This window comes from Melospiza melodia, chromosome 19, assembly GCF_035770615.1.
Source record: "Melospiza melodia melodia isolate bMelMel2 chromosome 19, bMelMel2.pri, whole genome shotgun sequence".
In the NCBI taxonomy this organism is placed as follows: Eukaryota; Metazoa; Chordata; class Aves; order Passeriformes; family Passerellidae; genus Melospiza; species Melospiza melodia.
In genome coordinates, this window is record NC_086212.1 from 5411618 (window position 1) to 5428186 (window position 16569).

Consider the following 16569-nt stretch of genomic DNA (forward strand, 5'->3'; position numbering starts at 1 on the left):
GAAGGGCAGCCGAAACGTCCCCAACCGGGATCTCCATTGAATGGCAGCCGGGCCGTCCCCAGCCGGGATCTCCATGGAGGGCAGCAGGGCCGTCCCCAGCCGGCATCTCCATTGAATGGCAGCCGGGCGGTCCCCAGCCGGGATCTCCACTGAAGGGCAGCAGGGCCGTCCCCGCCCGGGAGCTCCATGGAAGGGCAGGAGGGCTCTGGCAGAGCAGTCCCGATTCAATGGCAGGGCAGCAGGGCTGTCCCAGCCGGGATCCCGTCCCGGTCCCGCCCGGCGGAGGCGGTGCCCTCTGTTGGAGCCAACGGCGGCGCGGGGCGGGGAAGGCTCCTGCAGCGGCGGCCGCGCTGTTTGGATTCAAACTCTGCACAGAGCGATCCCGGCGGGCTCGGAGCCGCTCCGGCCATGGCCAACGCGTCGCAGTGCCTGGAGGAGGGCTCGGGGCGCTGGCCGCCGCCGGCCGGGCCGTACAGCGAGGCGCAGCGGCTGGCGCTGGAGGAGCTGGTGGCGGGCGGCCCCGAGGCGCTGCGCGCTTTCCTGCGGCGGGAGCAGCTGCCGCCCTTCCTGTCGGAGCCCGAGGTGCAGGACATCGCTCGGGCCGCGCTGCCGCCCGCCGCGGGCCCGGAGCCGGCGGCCGAGCCGTCGGCCGGAGCCTCGCTGGACGCCTCGTCGCTCACCTACTTCCCCGAGCGCTCGGAGCTGGAGCCGCCCGCGCTGGAGCTGGGCTGGCCGGGCTTCGCCAGCGGCGCCTTCCGCGGGCTCACGCGGGTGGAGGCGCATTTCCAGCCCGGCTGCGGGGACAGCATCTACGGCTGCAAGGAGGCGGTGCGGCGCCAGATCCGCTCCGCCCGGCAGGTCAGTGAGTGAGGGCCCGAGGAGCTCCCTTCCTTGCCCTGCCCTGCCCTGCCCTGCCCGGGGTCCCTCTCCCCTTGGTCTGCGAGCGCATCAAGAATCGGCACCGCTGCGCGTCGCCATGGGACACCCGACAAAACCAAGTGGCTTTAAAGCCCTTGTCGAGCAGACAGTGCCGTTAAGGAGGACAAGCTCGAAAATACAGAAAAAGTGCCCAACTCTGTTTGCTGCATCTGCGAGCCCTCCCTTTCCCGGGTGTTCTGGATGATGCGCCAGAGCTCCCCGTCCCGCAGCGCTGCTGCCATGGCCAGCACAGCCGCTGGATCCAGCTGACCCTGCTTTCACTGGGAGCAGAAGTTATCCTGCTCAGGATTCCCCACTGATGTTTTCTGCCAGGCAGGTGCGCTTGCAGAAACATCCTGCTGCCCTTTAAAGGGTGTGACACAGAATAAGCCTCTTCTATCTGAGAAGGTTACCTATAGATATAACACCGTGATTGTATTTTCCTTCCTTAGCTCACTAAGTGACCTACAGAACTGCTTTTGACAGGACTTTCTCCCCACAGGAGTGAACGCTTTTGTTCTGATGCACAGTATGGTTTGAAAACCACGTGGCGTAGGAATTTGTAGCTGTTCCCTGTAGCTCATTGCATTCCCGGAGTTTATAGCCTCCAACAGTAATCCCAGCTGGGAACCACCCTTCTCCTTAGCAGCCATTCCATTGGCTCAGCTAGAATTTAAATGTGTAGCTTCCTTTTTGGGTGGCCAGATGAAGCAACCCCTGTCTCTTTGTGTAACGTGCACGGCACACCCTGAATCAACAACCGAGCTCAGTCTCTACTCCCCTGCGAGGGCAGGAGCTTAGGGCGTGTGAGGATGACATGAACGACGGGCTCCGTGCCAGAAACGGTCCCAGGGGAAGCTGTGTTCTCAAACAATCCCTACAGGTACATGAGACCAGTCTGGCAACTCGAGTAAACACCATAAAGGCATTTATTCCCCTCAAAAGCTGTACTTGTTTGTAATATTGCTCTTGCAGCATCCTGTCAAACACCTTCCCTCACTCTGAGCCAAGAGCAAGGCAAGCTGCTCCTGCCCTGTTTGTGGCTGTGCCTGATCCAGGGAGAGTTTTTGTGGACATAAATGGGCATTTTTGACACACTAAGATTTACTGAATGTCAGATTCTGTGTGATACTTCTCAATAATTTCTGAGTTCCTCAAGTTAATGTGAAGACTGGGAAAACTTCAGATGCTGCATGATTTCTTCTTTAATTAATGCACTCAAATGCAGTTAGTTCAAGTGACTGCTGTGATCTTGTCCTTGCTATCCTGAATGGATGACTAGAGAAAAGGGTTTTCTGTCTTTCCTCTAAACGTTTTGGGCAAAACTGTGTTTCTTTTTCAGCTGCTAATTCTGGGACTACAACTCATACATGCTAGGAATTGAAGTGTGCTGTCATATGAAGGCATCAGTGTTCCCAAGGGTTTTGTGTGAATTGTTTTGTGTTCAGGGGTGGTTTTCTCACTTGTCTGGTCTTGTCAAAAGCATCTTATTGGTTTTTAATCTTCTTCAACACTTAGACAAGTGATTGGGTGGCAAGAAACTCAGGACACACGCAAGAAGCACCAACATAAAGTAACTTTATCTAGAAATACCCATGTGCTTGTGCATGTTACATGTCAGAACTCAGCCAAACAGAACCAGTCCCTTAGGGAGCAGGACAGAGGTGGGAATGCAGAGCTCAGCCTGTTCCTGTGGGAAAGGTTTCCTGTGAGTATAGGCTGTGCCACACACAGAGCAGCTCTGTTGTGTGCTTATACACCTTGGGTGTGCTGCAGCAGCCTCCATCTGAAAAGGGCAGGTACCAGGTACCCACAGTGGTTGTATTGTCATTGTTCTTTATGCTGGTTTAATATAAAAATAGAAAATTCAGTCATAAAGTGGAATTTTTTATGCCTTTGTGTCCCTACATAGAAGTGGTTTGGAAGGGTGAGAGCTCAAGCACCAAATCAGTGTAGTGCGTGAGGTGGCTCTGAATTAGCTGGAGAGATGAGTCATACATGTGATATTCCCATCTTAGGATTTGCCTTTTTGAAAGAACTGTTGGGTCAGTGGAGGGATTTCCTGTGAAGGTAAGGGACAGAAACTCAGCAAGAATATAGAAACCAGGAAGAGTCTGGAAATCAGCTGGGGTTTGTGAGCTCTGACAGCAGGGAGGCCATTCGAGCTAATTCTCCTGGAGCTGCTTGAAACACGGGGAGAACAGGTGTGGAGATGGTTTGTCTGGAGATTTGTCAGATTCTGCTGTGACAGCTTCCCCAGTCTGGCCACACTACAGGGGGTTGTGTAGGAAAGGAGAATGTGAAAGTGTACAAAAGCAGCAGACAGAGGAAAAACCTCTTCAGTCCTATGCTTTGCATGCTGGGGCACAATGAATTTACAGGAGTGTTGTGGGAATATAGAAATCTTTTAGAGCTTGCTAGAGCCTGTGTAACAGGTCAAGGAAATGTGCATGAGGCTCTGATGATAACAGCAGGAGAAAATGGCTGGGGGAGGCAGTGGTTCTTGTGTAAAATAAATCCCTTGAGTGAGTGGTGTGGCTTTCCTTGCAGGTGATTGCCCTTGTGATGGATTCCTTCACAGACATTGAGATCTTCAGTGACCTTCAGGATGCCTACAACAACCGCCAAGTTCCTGTCTACATCCTTCTTGACCAGGACTTTGTACCCCATTTCTTAGAAATGTGCAACAATTTGGGAGTTAGTCCTGAGCAGGAAAGTGTAAGTACTGAATTGGGATTGGTGTGGTTTGTTTTTATTTTTGTGGTACAGTTCATGCATGTCAAAGAAACTTTTCTATAAAGCATCAGACTGCCTTGAAAGGCTAAATCAACCTGTCTTATGTAGGAGGTACAACCATGATGTGCACCAGTCCCATGAGCTGTGTGCACTGGGATCCCTGTCCTGAGGATGCAGCAATTTTCAGGGATTGAATTTTGCAATGTTTAAATAGCTTTATTCTTTGGCTCAAAGAACTGCTTGCTAAGCAAAACAGAAACGTGGGAAGCTGAAGGGTGGCACAGCTCTGGTACCATCTGCTTTCTTTCCTAATACTTTCTTTTAAAAGGGTTTGGATCTTCCATACTGTGCTCAGCTGCTTTTAAGTAGAATTGCTAATCAAAAGTTTTTGGAAGTTAACTTAAATTTGATGTCACTTTTTTCCTTTCTTTTCTGAACCAGATGATGAGAGTTCGAAGTCTCACAGGGAGCACGTACTACATGAGGTCAGGTGCCAAAATTGTTGGGAAAGCGAAGGAGAAGTTCATGTTAATTGATGGCATTAGAGTGGCAACAGGCTCCTACAGGCAAGTATTGGGGCCTGCTGGTGCCCAGTGAAGCTGTAGAAACGGTGATTTGCTGCAAAAGGATGTATTAACTTTGCTGTTTGCCCTGTGTTAACGAGTGCCAATGGCACATGGACTAGCTGAGTCCAAGTGGGGCTGACACGAATCTGAAAACACCTTTGGAAAACTGATTTACTCAACTTGTTGCTAGCAGAGAGCTTGGCCATGGCTAAATAAGAGTTATTCCTGCATAAATGAATAGTCTGTTGACTTCATACCTTATAGTCACAGACATATTTTATGAAAAATCCTTTCCTTAGGATCTTTCCTCCTGAGAAGCTGAGAGGCTTCAGGAACAAAATGTAAACAATGGTTATCTGCTGCTGTGGAATGCAACAGGTGCATCTGTGATTGGTCTCATGTAATTGTTTCTAATTAATGGCCAGTCACAGTCAGCTCGCTCAGATTCTCTGTCCGAGCCACAAACCTTTGTTATCATTCTTTCTTTTTCTATTCTTAGCCAGCCTCCTGATGAAATCCTTTTTTCTATTCTTTTAGTATAGTTTTAATGTAATATATATCATAAAATAATAAATCAGCCTTCTGAAACACAGAGTCAAATCCTCATCTCTTCCCTCATCCTTGGACCCCTGTGAACACCGTCACACCTTATCTTCATTTTTTAAGCTGAGTCTGGCTGTCTGTAGCTGCACTGTTGAAATGCACTGGAGATTAACTGTGAATCTTGGTTTGTTTTCAACAGTTTCACATGGTCTGATGGAAGGCTGAACAGCAGCAACTTGCTGGTGCTGTCAGGTCAAGTGGTGGAACACTTTGACCTCCAGTTCAGGATTCTTTATGCCCAGTCGCTGCCCATCAGCCCAAAGCGACCGTCCAGCTGCAGGAACAGTGGCATGTTTGATCACCTGCTGACCAGAACAGAATCCTCCAAAGAATATACTGTGGAAGGCAACTTGAGAGCAGCATTTGCCAGACTGTCTAGCACACCAAAGAAATTGCTGGAAAAAGCAGATCAAACTGAATATACTCCTGCAGGAAAGCTTTGCAACCTGCAGCTTTCTTGCCTGTGTGAAGAGGAGTCTTTCAGCAATCAAGTGGGCACAGTGGAACAGAGAAGTGCATCGACTCAAACTGGCCCGTGGGAAGAGGTGGCAGCTGTGACCAAATGCAATGCAGCCACTCAGGCCAGCACTGCCACAGCAGACACTAGCACTCAGGCTTCTGTCACGGCCAGAGTGACAGGCACTCAGACATCCATTTTGCTGAAGACTGCAGTGACACAGACAAAGGAAGAGGAGAGCACAGAAACACCTCTCCTTCCCAGAAAGTTTTCAAGAGAAGAGTATTTTCTGCCTGCAAAGGCCGTATCTGGTTCTAGTCTGCAATCCTTGTCTTCATCATCATCCCAGTGCTCTCTTGCAAGCTCTACAGGCTCAATATCCTCTCTCCGCTCCTTTGACTATTCCAGTAGTCACAGGGCACAATATTTCCAAAAACTGCACAAAGAGAGGCAGTTCCACTACTCGACCATCAGGTCGAAGCTGAGCCACATGGTGGCCATCCTGTCCCGGCGGGGCCGTGTCCCTGCCACCTACCTGAGCCAGGTCCCTGCCGGGGCCAGCCTGAAGCAGAGGCGCGACATCAGCGCCAGCCTGCACAGCCTGCGCCACGCCTCGCTCTACTCCCTCAATAAATGATCCTGCCCTGACCACACACCACACAAACCCCAGGCTCAAGTTGCTGTCACTTTGTACCTAAGATTCTTCCACTCCCGTCCAGCACTTTTATTTCTTTGATACTTTTTTAATGCACCACTCTCCAGCACTTTGTTTTTATCCTATGCAATGTAAGTGATGAAAAAGAGACATTATGTAGTAACAACTTAGAGGTTCCTCTTGTATGCATTAGTGGTGAAGATCATTTTTGTTCTGGGTATTTAACCTCAAAACTGAACTTATTACTACTTTCCAGGATTGCTAATGCCTTAGTTTTAATTTATGTAAACTTCGAAAAATCTGAGTCACACTGACCTTGTTCAGAGTAGCTATGGAGATCTATCTTATATCAAGGAATTATATTATATCAAGGAATTCTCAATCTTTTTTTCCAATACTGACTTTTATTTCTACTTTATCTTTGACAGGAGAGGAATCAGCTTTTACAAAGAGCCATAAAGCTGATTTTATTCTAACTCCTGTGATATATATGTTACTCTTCCACTAAAGTTGCAAAGAGTGTTGAAACAGTTGCAGGTTATCTTCAACTGTATTATATTTCGTTTGTTTATGCCGTCTGAAACCGAATGAGCTAACTAGCCCTTTAGTGTCATCATGCTCTGGTGCCTTTGTTTAGAGATATATAAATATATATGTGTGTGTGTGTGCTTCCTGCTTTGCAGTGTGCTCCAAGGCGAGACAATCTCTGAGGGCAAGTGACAGATCCTCTGTTCAAAAGTAAACTGACAAATGCACTACAGAATGTTATGGGTTATGTTGGGTAATGTTAATTTACAACTGTAGGAGTTAAATAAACATTTTTCTCTATTTAACTTTGCTATCTGAAATACTCTTTCCTGCTCTATTATTTTTCTACTACTAACTCAGTTTGAGGAGCTAAATTGCCACTCTAGTTTTTGAAGATACTTCCAATATTGGGTGACCTGAGGTTTGGTTGCTTTGCAAAGCCTTTATCTGTTTGCAGATTTCTGTGCATGTCTGTGCTTGCTGGGTCTCTTACCTGAGCAATGTGTGCAGTCTCTCCTTGAGATCTGGCCTGTTTTTCTTTAAACATACCTCTCAGTACTTCAGTGACCAACCACACTGAATTCTGTCAAATCAAACCAGAGTCTGGGTTATGTATCTTTTTATTCAGGGCATGTATGTCCAGTAGATGGCACATTTCAGCTGTTGGCTTGAATACTGAATGAATGAATGAATAGAAATATCCATAACTCAAAAAGGCTGCAAGTGTTGAGAGTAACTAACTTTGGCATTTCTGTCTGAAATCTCTAAGGACAACGAGGCTTAGCTACTTATATTGCTTCGATTTCTAAGCAGCCACTCCTTCACTAAAGCTGGAGGTAAGGAAAAAAGTTCTGTCTGCACTTGTTCAAAATGATAAGGTACTTTATTGCTTGATTTGTGGATCTGGAACACTGGCACCAAACCAAGCTGCAGAGAGAGAGCCAAGATTACACCTTCAAAGCCAATATCGAGTCGTATTTTTAAGAGCCCAAGTCCTGCAGTTCTTGAATGTATGTAAAATTACCTTGTTTGTTCTATGTGCTTTTAAACTTTATTATACCGTGCGGCTGTTAAGGTACTCTAACAGGAACAAGAAACGGTTTACAAATAAACTCCTTTTTGCCTTGGGGGCTTTCACCTGATCATCGCTGAGCTTTGCTTTCTGTTTATTTGGCATTTTAAATCGGGGTCACTAAGTCACTTCGTCGCCGCTTGGTCCTTTCCGGCTGGGGCCATTTGCCCTCTCCAACTTTTGGAGCAGCCTTTTGATGCGGGCTGGGCAGCAGCACCAGGGCTGGGCTGATCCTTCCTCCTTCGAGGCTGGCGCTTCCCTGGGCGTGGGGAAGGCTGCGGGCTGTGCCACCCGTGACTGTGCCGTGGGCGAGCGGAGCCGGGCGGGGAAGGAGCGCTATAAAGAGCCGGGGCTCGGAGCCGCGCTCCGGCCATGGCCAACGCGTCGCAGTGCCTGGAGGAGGGCTCGGGGCGCTGGCCGCCGCCGGCCGGGCCGTACAGCGAGGCGCAGCGGCTGGCGCTGGAGGAGCTGGTGGCGGGCGGCCCCGAGGCGCTGCGCGCTTTCCTGCGGCGGGAGCAGCTGCCGCCCTTCCTGTCGGAGCCCGAGGTGCAGGACATCGCTCGGGCCGCGCTGCCGCCCGCCGCGGGCCCGGAGCCGGCGGCCGAGCCGGCGGCCGGAGCCTCGCTGGACGCCTCGTCGCTCACCTACTTCCCCGAGCGCTCGGAGCTGGAGCCGCCCGCGCTGGAGCTGGGCTGGCCGGGCTTCGCCAGCGGCGCCTTCCGCGGGCTCACGCGGGTGGAGGCGCATTTCCAGCCCGGCTGCGGGGACAGCATCTACGGCTGCAAGGAGGCGGTGCGGCGCCAGATCCGCTCCGCCCGGCAGGTCAGTGAGCGAGCGAGCGAGCGAGTGACTGACTGACTGACTGACTGACTGACTGACTGACTGACTGACTGACTGAGTGCCCGCGGAGCGCCCGCTGCCGCTGTGCGGCTTCCCGGGGCCGCCTCGTCCTTGTCCGCTTTCTCTTACTTACATACCCTTCCGTTTTAAAATACTCTCCTGTTTCGTATTGCTTTATGTCTTTTCCACCATCTTTTGTAGTTATTTTTTAATCAGGTTCATCATTTGCCGGCTTTCCCCCACCCCCATTCTGCTGAATGGGCTCTCTGGGTGCCGCTGAGTTCTCTCGGAGTTGGCACCCGTGAGCGATAAATCCGGAGTGCCCATTCCCGGCTCGCTTCCCCATCCTGCAGAGGACCCACGGCAAATCCTGGGGTTCAGTCCATGGGGGAGATCTGCGGGGGTGGGAGCTGGCTCTCAAGGGATGTTTTATTCAGATCTTGACTTGAAATATGAGAATCTGAATAGTGAGGTGAAGATGAACCTGACGTTTATCTCAAACAGAGAGCTGAGATATAAAGAGCAGTCAGATGCTGGTGGTTTTGGGTTTTCTTGCTGTTTCTTTTTATACTTGAAAAGTTGGAAGATGGGAAAACTGTAGTATTGGAAGTAAGCTCAACTTTTTCTTCTGGCAATGCTTTTGAGGAAAAGACATCTGTTCTTTTGAAAAAAGAAAGAAAAAAAGAAAAAGACCTCTCCTGCTTAGTAAGAGATCAAATTTGCCTAACATAGGGCAAAACCAAGCTTCTAGCTCTATCTCAGGGTAAGGAAGAATACTCTTTATCACAGAAGACTATGCCATGTTCCAATACCACATGAAAAAAAGGCAGGGGGGAGCATTTAATTTGAAACTCAGATTTCTCATGTGCTATCTCCTTTACAATGCTGTGGAAACAGCCTAATGGTTTTTTCTGAAACTCTTTTCAGATGATTGCCCTGGTTATGGATTCCTTCACAGACACTGATATCTTCACAGACATCTTGGAAGCCTGTAGCCAACGGCAAGTTAAAGTGTATATCCTTCTAGATCAGTCTTCATTTTCCCACTTTCTAAAAATGTGCAAGGATCTGGGAGTTGACCTTGAGCAGGAAAAGGTGAGCTTTGTCATATTTACAGGGGTAGGGAATGGATCATCTTATGCCTGTAATCTTTAAGCTGTGAAGAAATTATTATACTTGCTGCCACAACTTAAAATGGGTGTTATGTAGCTCCAGCTCGATCTTGGAAGATTTAACTATTCCTACATAAGATAGTAATTAATAGAAAATCTGAAACCTTAGTAATTGGATGTTACAGCTGCTTTCTGAGTACAAATACTAATTGAAAGTTCAAGGAAATGCTGGAGGAATGTCCATTTCCTAAAGCATGACTGGAGTTGCTTGGGCTTGTCGAGACTTTGAAGGCTGAGGGAGAAGCAGGTTCTCAGGAGTCTGTGGAATTTGGATCCTGATGATTTGGTGACAGGAATTTTCACAGTCCCATTCTGCACGGTCAGTTTATGGGTTTGCCCCTTAATGTCACCTCTGCCTACAAAATCCTCACTTTGTTCCCTGTGGGTGACTCTTGTGCCAGTGCACAGTTCATCAGGGATGGTTGTTGCTGTGTTACTCCTTTAGTGCAATAATTGAAATTTGCAGTGCACCTGACTCTTGCTGTGTCATTAACAGTTGATGAGGGTTCGGATTATCACGGGGAGCACGTACTGCACCAGGTCAGGCACCAAAATCATTGGAAAAGTCCGTGAAAAGTTCATGTTGATTGATGGCATTAGAGTGACCACAGGCTCCTACAGGCAAGTGCCAATTTCTTTCTCTTGCTTTACATGATTTCTCTGCATAGAAAGGAAAACTGATCAGATTTTATGACCAACATTTATCCTTAAAAGAGCCCACTGCTCATCAGTTGGGTTGTAAAAACAACATAACTAAATGTGGTGAAGGGGAATTTCCAGTGAATACTTTCTTTATTGATTATTTTGAATTAACTCATCATTTTCTCACTCTTCCTTTGCTAGTTTTACATGGACAGATGGGAAGCTGAACAGCAGTAACATTTTGATCCTGTCAGGCCCAGCAGTTGCACACTTTGACCTGGAATTTCGGATTCTTCATTCAAGGTCAAAGCCTATCAACCTCCAAGAGTTTTCCAGCTGCAAGAAGAACAGGGTGTGGGACCAGCTGTTCAGGATAACAGTGGCTTCCAGAGACATGACCAGGGAACACTTCCTGAGAATGGAATTTTTGTATCTGAGAGCATTTGTAGGAGAGCTGAAGAGGAAGAGGAGCTGGCTGCACGCCTCCAGGGAGGCAGTGTACAGCCCAAATAACACACTGCACACCTCTCCCCCGCTGACTAAGAGGAATGGCTCCCTGGTTATGAGGCCACACTGGATCATAGAGAGATGAACTGCATGTCCATGCAGAGCAAGCAGCACCACCTCAGGAACCACGTCTGTCCATCCCTGCCCAGCACTGTCCTGCAGTGTGTTTGTGAGGGCAGCTGGGAAAGAAACCTCAGACTGACAGAAAGTGAAACTGGAATTGTGGCTTTGTTTGAAGAATATTATACAGCCATTATTGACTTCTACTATTCTGTTACATTTTCATTTCTCAACCTGTTCGTGCATGTGGTTGGCAGTGTCATAGCTCAGTAGCTCAACCCTTTTTTGTTTTTTGTTAAGAAATCTAGGTATTGAAATTCATATTGCTTGAAAGTCTGTTCCAAGATGAAAGCAGGCTCTGAAATCAGCCTTGGTCTTGTAGAAACTCTCCACCAACTGGTTCATGACACAAACCAGGAGTAATCCTAATCTAGAAGCCAGTAGGTCAGTACCACACTATTACTTGTCAAATGTTACATTTTCTTCATACAAAGCTATGCTGGCAGGCAGAATGAGCTAATGTGTCAGCAAACAAGGCTTTAGTGTGACTGAATTTCAAATGGCCTTTGTATTAGACCGGTTGGATTGCTGGGCATCCTGCAATAAATGTGTGAGGGATAATATTCTAAAGGACCCCCCATGTTTGTAGGAGAGCCAAATGAGACCAATTCCTTGGCATTACCAGACAGACTTTTTGTTATCTTTGTGGCTGCTGCTGCTGTCTGGTTTAGTGGAAAAAGCTGAGTAGATCTGAAATCTGTGAAGCTGCTGCCTCTTCACAGAAGTTCTAATTTCACCAGAAATGCAATGACACAGAAGTCAGCGTCAGAACCATTTTTAAGGTGTCTTGGAAGCTCAATTTTTTATTATTATTTTTTAATCCATTCATTATTGGAAAGCTGGAGGGAAAAAATCACCCTCAAATGAATAAGCTATCCTCCCAAACAGCTGCACATTGAGGCACTGAAGTTCCAGCAGCCTGCCAGTGCAGATACTCATTAGCCAAAACAATGTTTATCATTTCTCAATTGTTCTTGTGGCTCTTCTACTGCAAAATACTCAGATATGTGCTTGTGTGAGTGTCTTGTGGGTTCTGGGCTTCAGAGGGGAAGGTTAAAACCTGGCAGAGGAATTTCAGCTAAACAGCAGCAAGGTGACATTAAACGGGACAGATGGAGCTTACAAAAATGTACATTGCAGAAATGTACATTGCAAAAATGTACTGATTAGTATGCAGCTAATCTGGGCCCTCTTTCTTCTGCTCTGACAATCATGGAAATGTAATCATTCAGGCTCTCCTAATCCGTAAATATTCAATAGCTCATAGCTTTGTACTATTAACTTCCATCCAGATGTAAAGAAACTTGAAATATGTATTTTTATTCTTAGCTATATTTTCCATAAAGGCAAACCCCATACAATGTTGAACTCTATGCAAAATACTCTTTGTGCAGTCTTATTTTCATAATAATTATCTGTATATATTTTCTCAAGCATAACTTCTCCACTTTGTTATTCATCTCATTACTTTAATAGGCAGCTCTTTCCATGTGGGATTTTTTCTCAACGATTACTAATATATTGATGATACAAAATACTGTGAGTTGTGTTTATTTTTGATAGTGTGGACTTAATATCAAAAGTGCATTGAAACATATACTTAGAACCTTAAAGAACATCATAATTATAACTTAATAACCTCTTTTACGTGTGGTTACTCAGCAAGTGACCAGGGAGGCAGAGTGCTGTGAGGTACAGTTTGTGTTAATCACCATAACTGCACTGCTAGCGTGGGAAGTTATAAGAATATAAAATGTGATTAGATTTTTTTTTCCCCATAAGCATGAATATATGACAGTATTACTAAACTTACTAGAAACAGTTTGGGCTTTCAATTTTTTATATTTCCTTTAGCTTCTACTTAATTAACTGAAAGCCTACATTACGTTGGATTCAATATTAACTTCCATGGGCTTTCATGGGTGTGTTTATGGTTTTTACAGGCTGTAAGCAGCCTGTGGTGGGGCACAGCTGTATCTATTCATTATTAGTGTGATAATTTTCTTTGTTGTCCTTCAGCTGCCTGGTGTAAAGTTCAGCAGCTGTGGAGGCATCCTTCATTGGAGAAGGAATCAGCTCTAATTAATTACTTAATGAGCAGGGACTTTAGGGCAGTGATCTTTCGACCCTGTTAAATGCTCCCCCAGGTGACCACGGAAAGGGATGGGTTGGAAAAGACATTAAAGCTGATCTCATCTCAACCCTTGCCATGAGCAGGGACACATTTCACTCTCCTAGATTGCTCCAAGCTCTGTCCAACCTGGCCTTGGACACTTCCAGGGATCCAGGGGCAGCCCCAGCTTCTGTGCCAGTGAATAAGGTGCAAACCTGATCCCAATTTGCACCTTATTCCCTTATAGTCCACTGTTCCTTGGCCAGGCACTGCCAAGCCACCCGCCTGCACTGCAGTTTGCTGGGCAGTAGCTGTTACTCAGTGCTGACAGGAACTCTGGCATCTCTTGGTTGCAGATTTTTGCCTTGTGAGGGAAGAAAGGCACAGGGAATGTGAAAAACGCCTATCACTTGTTTTTAAAATTTTAAAAGTTTCATAGTAATAAAATTATAAAAATAGTGATACAATTAGAGTAATAATAATTTGGACAATTTAAATTAGTACAATACGAGGCAATAGAAACAAAGAGCTACGGATGTCCAGGTACCTTTTTCTGGGCAGCACAAGCCTGAAAAAGGAACCACGTTTACAGAGGATTAACCCTTAAAAGCAACAGCCTGTTGCATGTTCATACACCTCATACATGATGCATAAATTCCATTAAAATACAGGATTCTGTCTGGTCAGTGTCAGCTGCTTCCTCTGAATTCTGACAGTGCCCTCAGGGCTGAGTGAGGCAGGAAGAAGTTGGTTTCTCCTGATAATGGAGCAACAAATTCTCTTCCTCTGAAAGATTTAGGTGTCCTGTGGCTACTATCTCAGTGCGAGTCCCTTCTTTAGAAAAAAAAAGTATCCTACACAGCATAGTTTCTATTGTACCATTGTTATAACCTAAAACTATATTTAACACACTACTTAAGGGAATTAACACAGCATAACTTTCTAACACAACACACATAATATTCATTTTAATATTTGCGAAAAGCCAATCATAAAATACACATTTTTCACAGAAAGAAGGTTTTCACAGATCTGCCAGGGGCCGAAACCTTCCGGCCCTACGCGTGAGGGGAGGGCCCGGGGGGGGTGGGGGTGGTATGGGCACGGTCTCCATGGCAACGCGGGCCGCGTCACGTGGGCGCCGCTTCCGGCCGCCCTCTCACCCCAAGATGGCGGCGCCCGTGGGGCCGGTGAAGTTTTGGAAGCCGGGTGAGGGATGTGGGGGTGCGGGATGTGGGGGTGCGAGGCACGGAGTCCCGCCGCGGGCTGTCCGCGGTGAGGGGTGCGGGGAATGGAGCTCTGCTGGCCGTGCTGAGGGGTGTGGTGTGGGGGACAGAGCTCCGAGCTCCTGGCCGTGATGAGGGGTGCGGCGCTGCCCCCCTTGGCTGTTGGGGTCGCTGGCGCTTTTACAGCGAAGGGCGGCAAGGCTCTGAAAGGATTCGAGAACGTGTCTTATGGAGAGCGGCAGCTGGGTTTGCTTTGTGTCCAGAAGAGGAGGATTAGGGGTGACCTCATCGCTCCCTAAACTCCCTGACGGGAGCTGTGCTGAGCCGGTTCCTTCTGCTGTGTCTGCCGTCAGAGAACCGGGGAAATTGCCTTAAACCGAGACACAGCATTAGCTATTATAATTTTTCCATTAGCTATTATAATTTTTATTTCACTGCTCGGGTTGTCAGGCATTGCAATAATTTCCCGGGGAAGTGATGGAGTCACCATCCCTGAGGGTTTTTACGAGGAGTCAGAGTCCGGTGCTGGGTGTTGTGGTTTAGGGATAGCGGTGGTGGTGATGGTTGGGCTGGATGATGTTGAAGATCTTTTCCAGCCTTGGTGATTCCATGAGGGCAGTGGGGAAATGGCTGTCCCCTCCTTGCCACAGCCCAGGGGGTGTTTGTGGCTCTGGCTGGGTGCTCCCCAGAATGGGGTGGCAGGGGAGGGGATGGAGGGGGTGCTTTGTGGGGTGGGTGTGCTGCCCTTTGCCGGGGTCTCCAGGGGATGTGAAGTGTGCAGGGGGATCCCAAGGAGTTCTGAGGGAGGAGCAAAATCCTGGCCATGGTTTGGAATAACCGTGGTTAACACCAGGGAGAGCAGCTCTGAGAGAAGCACCTTGGAAATAATGTTGATAATTGTTGATTTGTGGTAGAACTGCTTGGCAGCTCTGGAAAGGACTAACCTTTTAACAGTGGGAGAATTGCAAACAAGGAAATCCTACAAAACAAGGGAATCCTCCTCTTTGCTCTCAGACTTTCCTGGTTGAATCTGCAGCTGGAGATGACCCATTCTGTTACTGAGATGAGTTTTTGTCTCTGGTTCCCTTGTGTGATTCCACAGTTTCAGTTGTTAGTAGCTTTGTGATAACTTGCAGCAGGAATAAATCAAGTTTCAGTTCCTGAGGTAAATTCAGAGCTGAAGTGAGGGGTCATATCCCTTGTTTATTGTTAGGTAATATTTCAATTGCTTTCACAGAAAACTTTTTTGTTTTCTTTTTATATTCCTACTTGTATGAAACATATTTTTTTAGCTGTATTGTGATACAGCAGGCATATGTGTGTTGCTCCAGTTAAAATTCACTCCTGTTGTGTAGGCTCAGAGGGTCCTGGTGTCAGTGTCTCGGAGGAGAGGCAGAGCCCTGCTGAGAGCAGCGCTGTCACTGTCATCTACAACCCCTATGCTTCCCTCTCCATTGAACAGCAAAGGCAGAAGCTGCCTGTTTTTAAGGTACAGGAGTTCTTTTTGATGTATTAAATGTGTTCTATGATGCCTGGTTCTTGTGTTTTTTTTTTTGTTTTTTTTTTTTTTTTTTTTTTAAGAGCAATATAAATTCCCTTAGCAACATAAATAATAATTTTATGGCTTTGCTCTCTATTTATTGGAATTTATTGTCCTGTTTGGCAAGTGTAAGTGACAGTTCTAAGGGTTTTGTTGATGGATGTTATTTACTATATGCTGTACATGTAATTTATAGATTTTAAAGGACTGTTTAGCTTTTGGCAGTGAACTCCATGTAACAAGAAGTTACTGTGTCTGCCAGATATGTAAATATTATAGTTTTAATTGTTTTCTTATTTTTGTACAATCTGCTTTTTATGTTTAAATGTCATCTTCTCTTTCAGCTCAGAAATCACATACTTTACCTTGTGGAGAACTACCAGACCCTGGTGATTATTGGGGAAACAGGATGTGGGAAATCAACACAGATTCCACAGGTAAGTGTCTGTGTGGCTTGGTGAAATCAGGGGATTTTCCATGGAATATCGAGCAGAACCTGGTAAAAACACAAAGTGTGAGGAGCCAAAACCTTGGTGTAAGCAGAGCATGACAGTGTCTCTCTCTCCCCTCTGTTGTTTGCAGTACCTGGCAGAAGCTGGCTGGACAGCTGAAGGCAGAGTTGTTGGGGTGACACAGCCTCGTCGGGTCGCTGCAGTTTCAGTGAGTGTCCCCATCTCTCAGTCTGCTGGCATTAGAACCTCCAGTGTATCAGCAGCTTTTGCTGAACAGCAGCAATCTGCATGAGCTCCTGAAGGAAAAGATGTTTCTGCTTGTCTTTCTCTAAGAGCTGCTGGTGTCACACTCTGAATTCTACCTGATTAGTGGGTCTGGCCAAACATTCCAGCATTCCAGGACTGCAGATGTAGAAGCTTTG

General features: G+C 47.0%; 3 protein-coding genes across 4 annotated transcripts in view; all 3 read left to right on the plus strand.

The window, feature by feature from the left end:
* The first annotated feature begins 405 nt into the window (after positions 1–405).
* On the plus strand, positions 406–7605 carry LOC134426742 (protein FAM83D-B-like). The gene is made up of 4 exons (XM_063171979.1): positions 406–858; positions 3469–3636; positions 4096–4220; positions 4963–7605. Exons 1-4 carry the CDS (start codon positions 409–411, stop codon positions 5915–5917), a joined length of 1698 nt encoding a protein of 565 aa, XP_063028049.1. The 5' UTR covers positions 406–408; the 3' UTR covers positions 5918–7605.
* Positions 7606–7907: 302 nt separating this feature from the next.
* Positions 7908–10998, plus strand: LOC134426867 (protein FAM83D-B-like). The gene is made up of 4 exons (XM_063172200.1): positions 7908–8357; positions 9303–9470; positions 10044–10168; positions 10391–10998. Exons 1-4 carry the CDS (start codon positions 7908–7910, stop codon positions 10779–10781), a joined length of 1134 nt encoding a protein of 377 aa, XP_063028270.1. The 3' UTR covers positions 10782–10998.
* A 3081-nt stretch (positions 10999–14079) lies between these two features.
* The window catches only part of DHX35 (DEAH-box helicase 35), a 31257-nt gene continuing 28767 nt past the window's right edge, over positions 14080–16569 (plus strand). For both annotated transcript variants that reach the window (XM_063172198.1, XM_063172199.1), the window contains exons 1-4: positions 14080–14138; positions 15511–15644; positions 16040–16132; positions 16278–16355. In XM_063172198.1, coding sequence (XP_063028268.1) covers positions 14099–14138; positions 15511–15644; positions 16040–16132; positions 16278–16355 — 345 coding nt within the window. In that variant the 5' untranslated portion in view covers positions 14080–14098. The remainder of the gene's footprint in view (positions 14139–15510; positions 15645–16039; positions 16133–16277; positions 16356–16569) is intronic.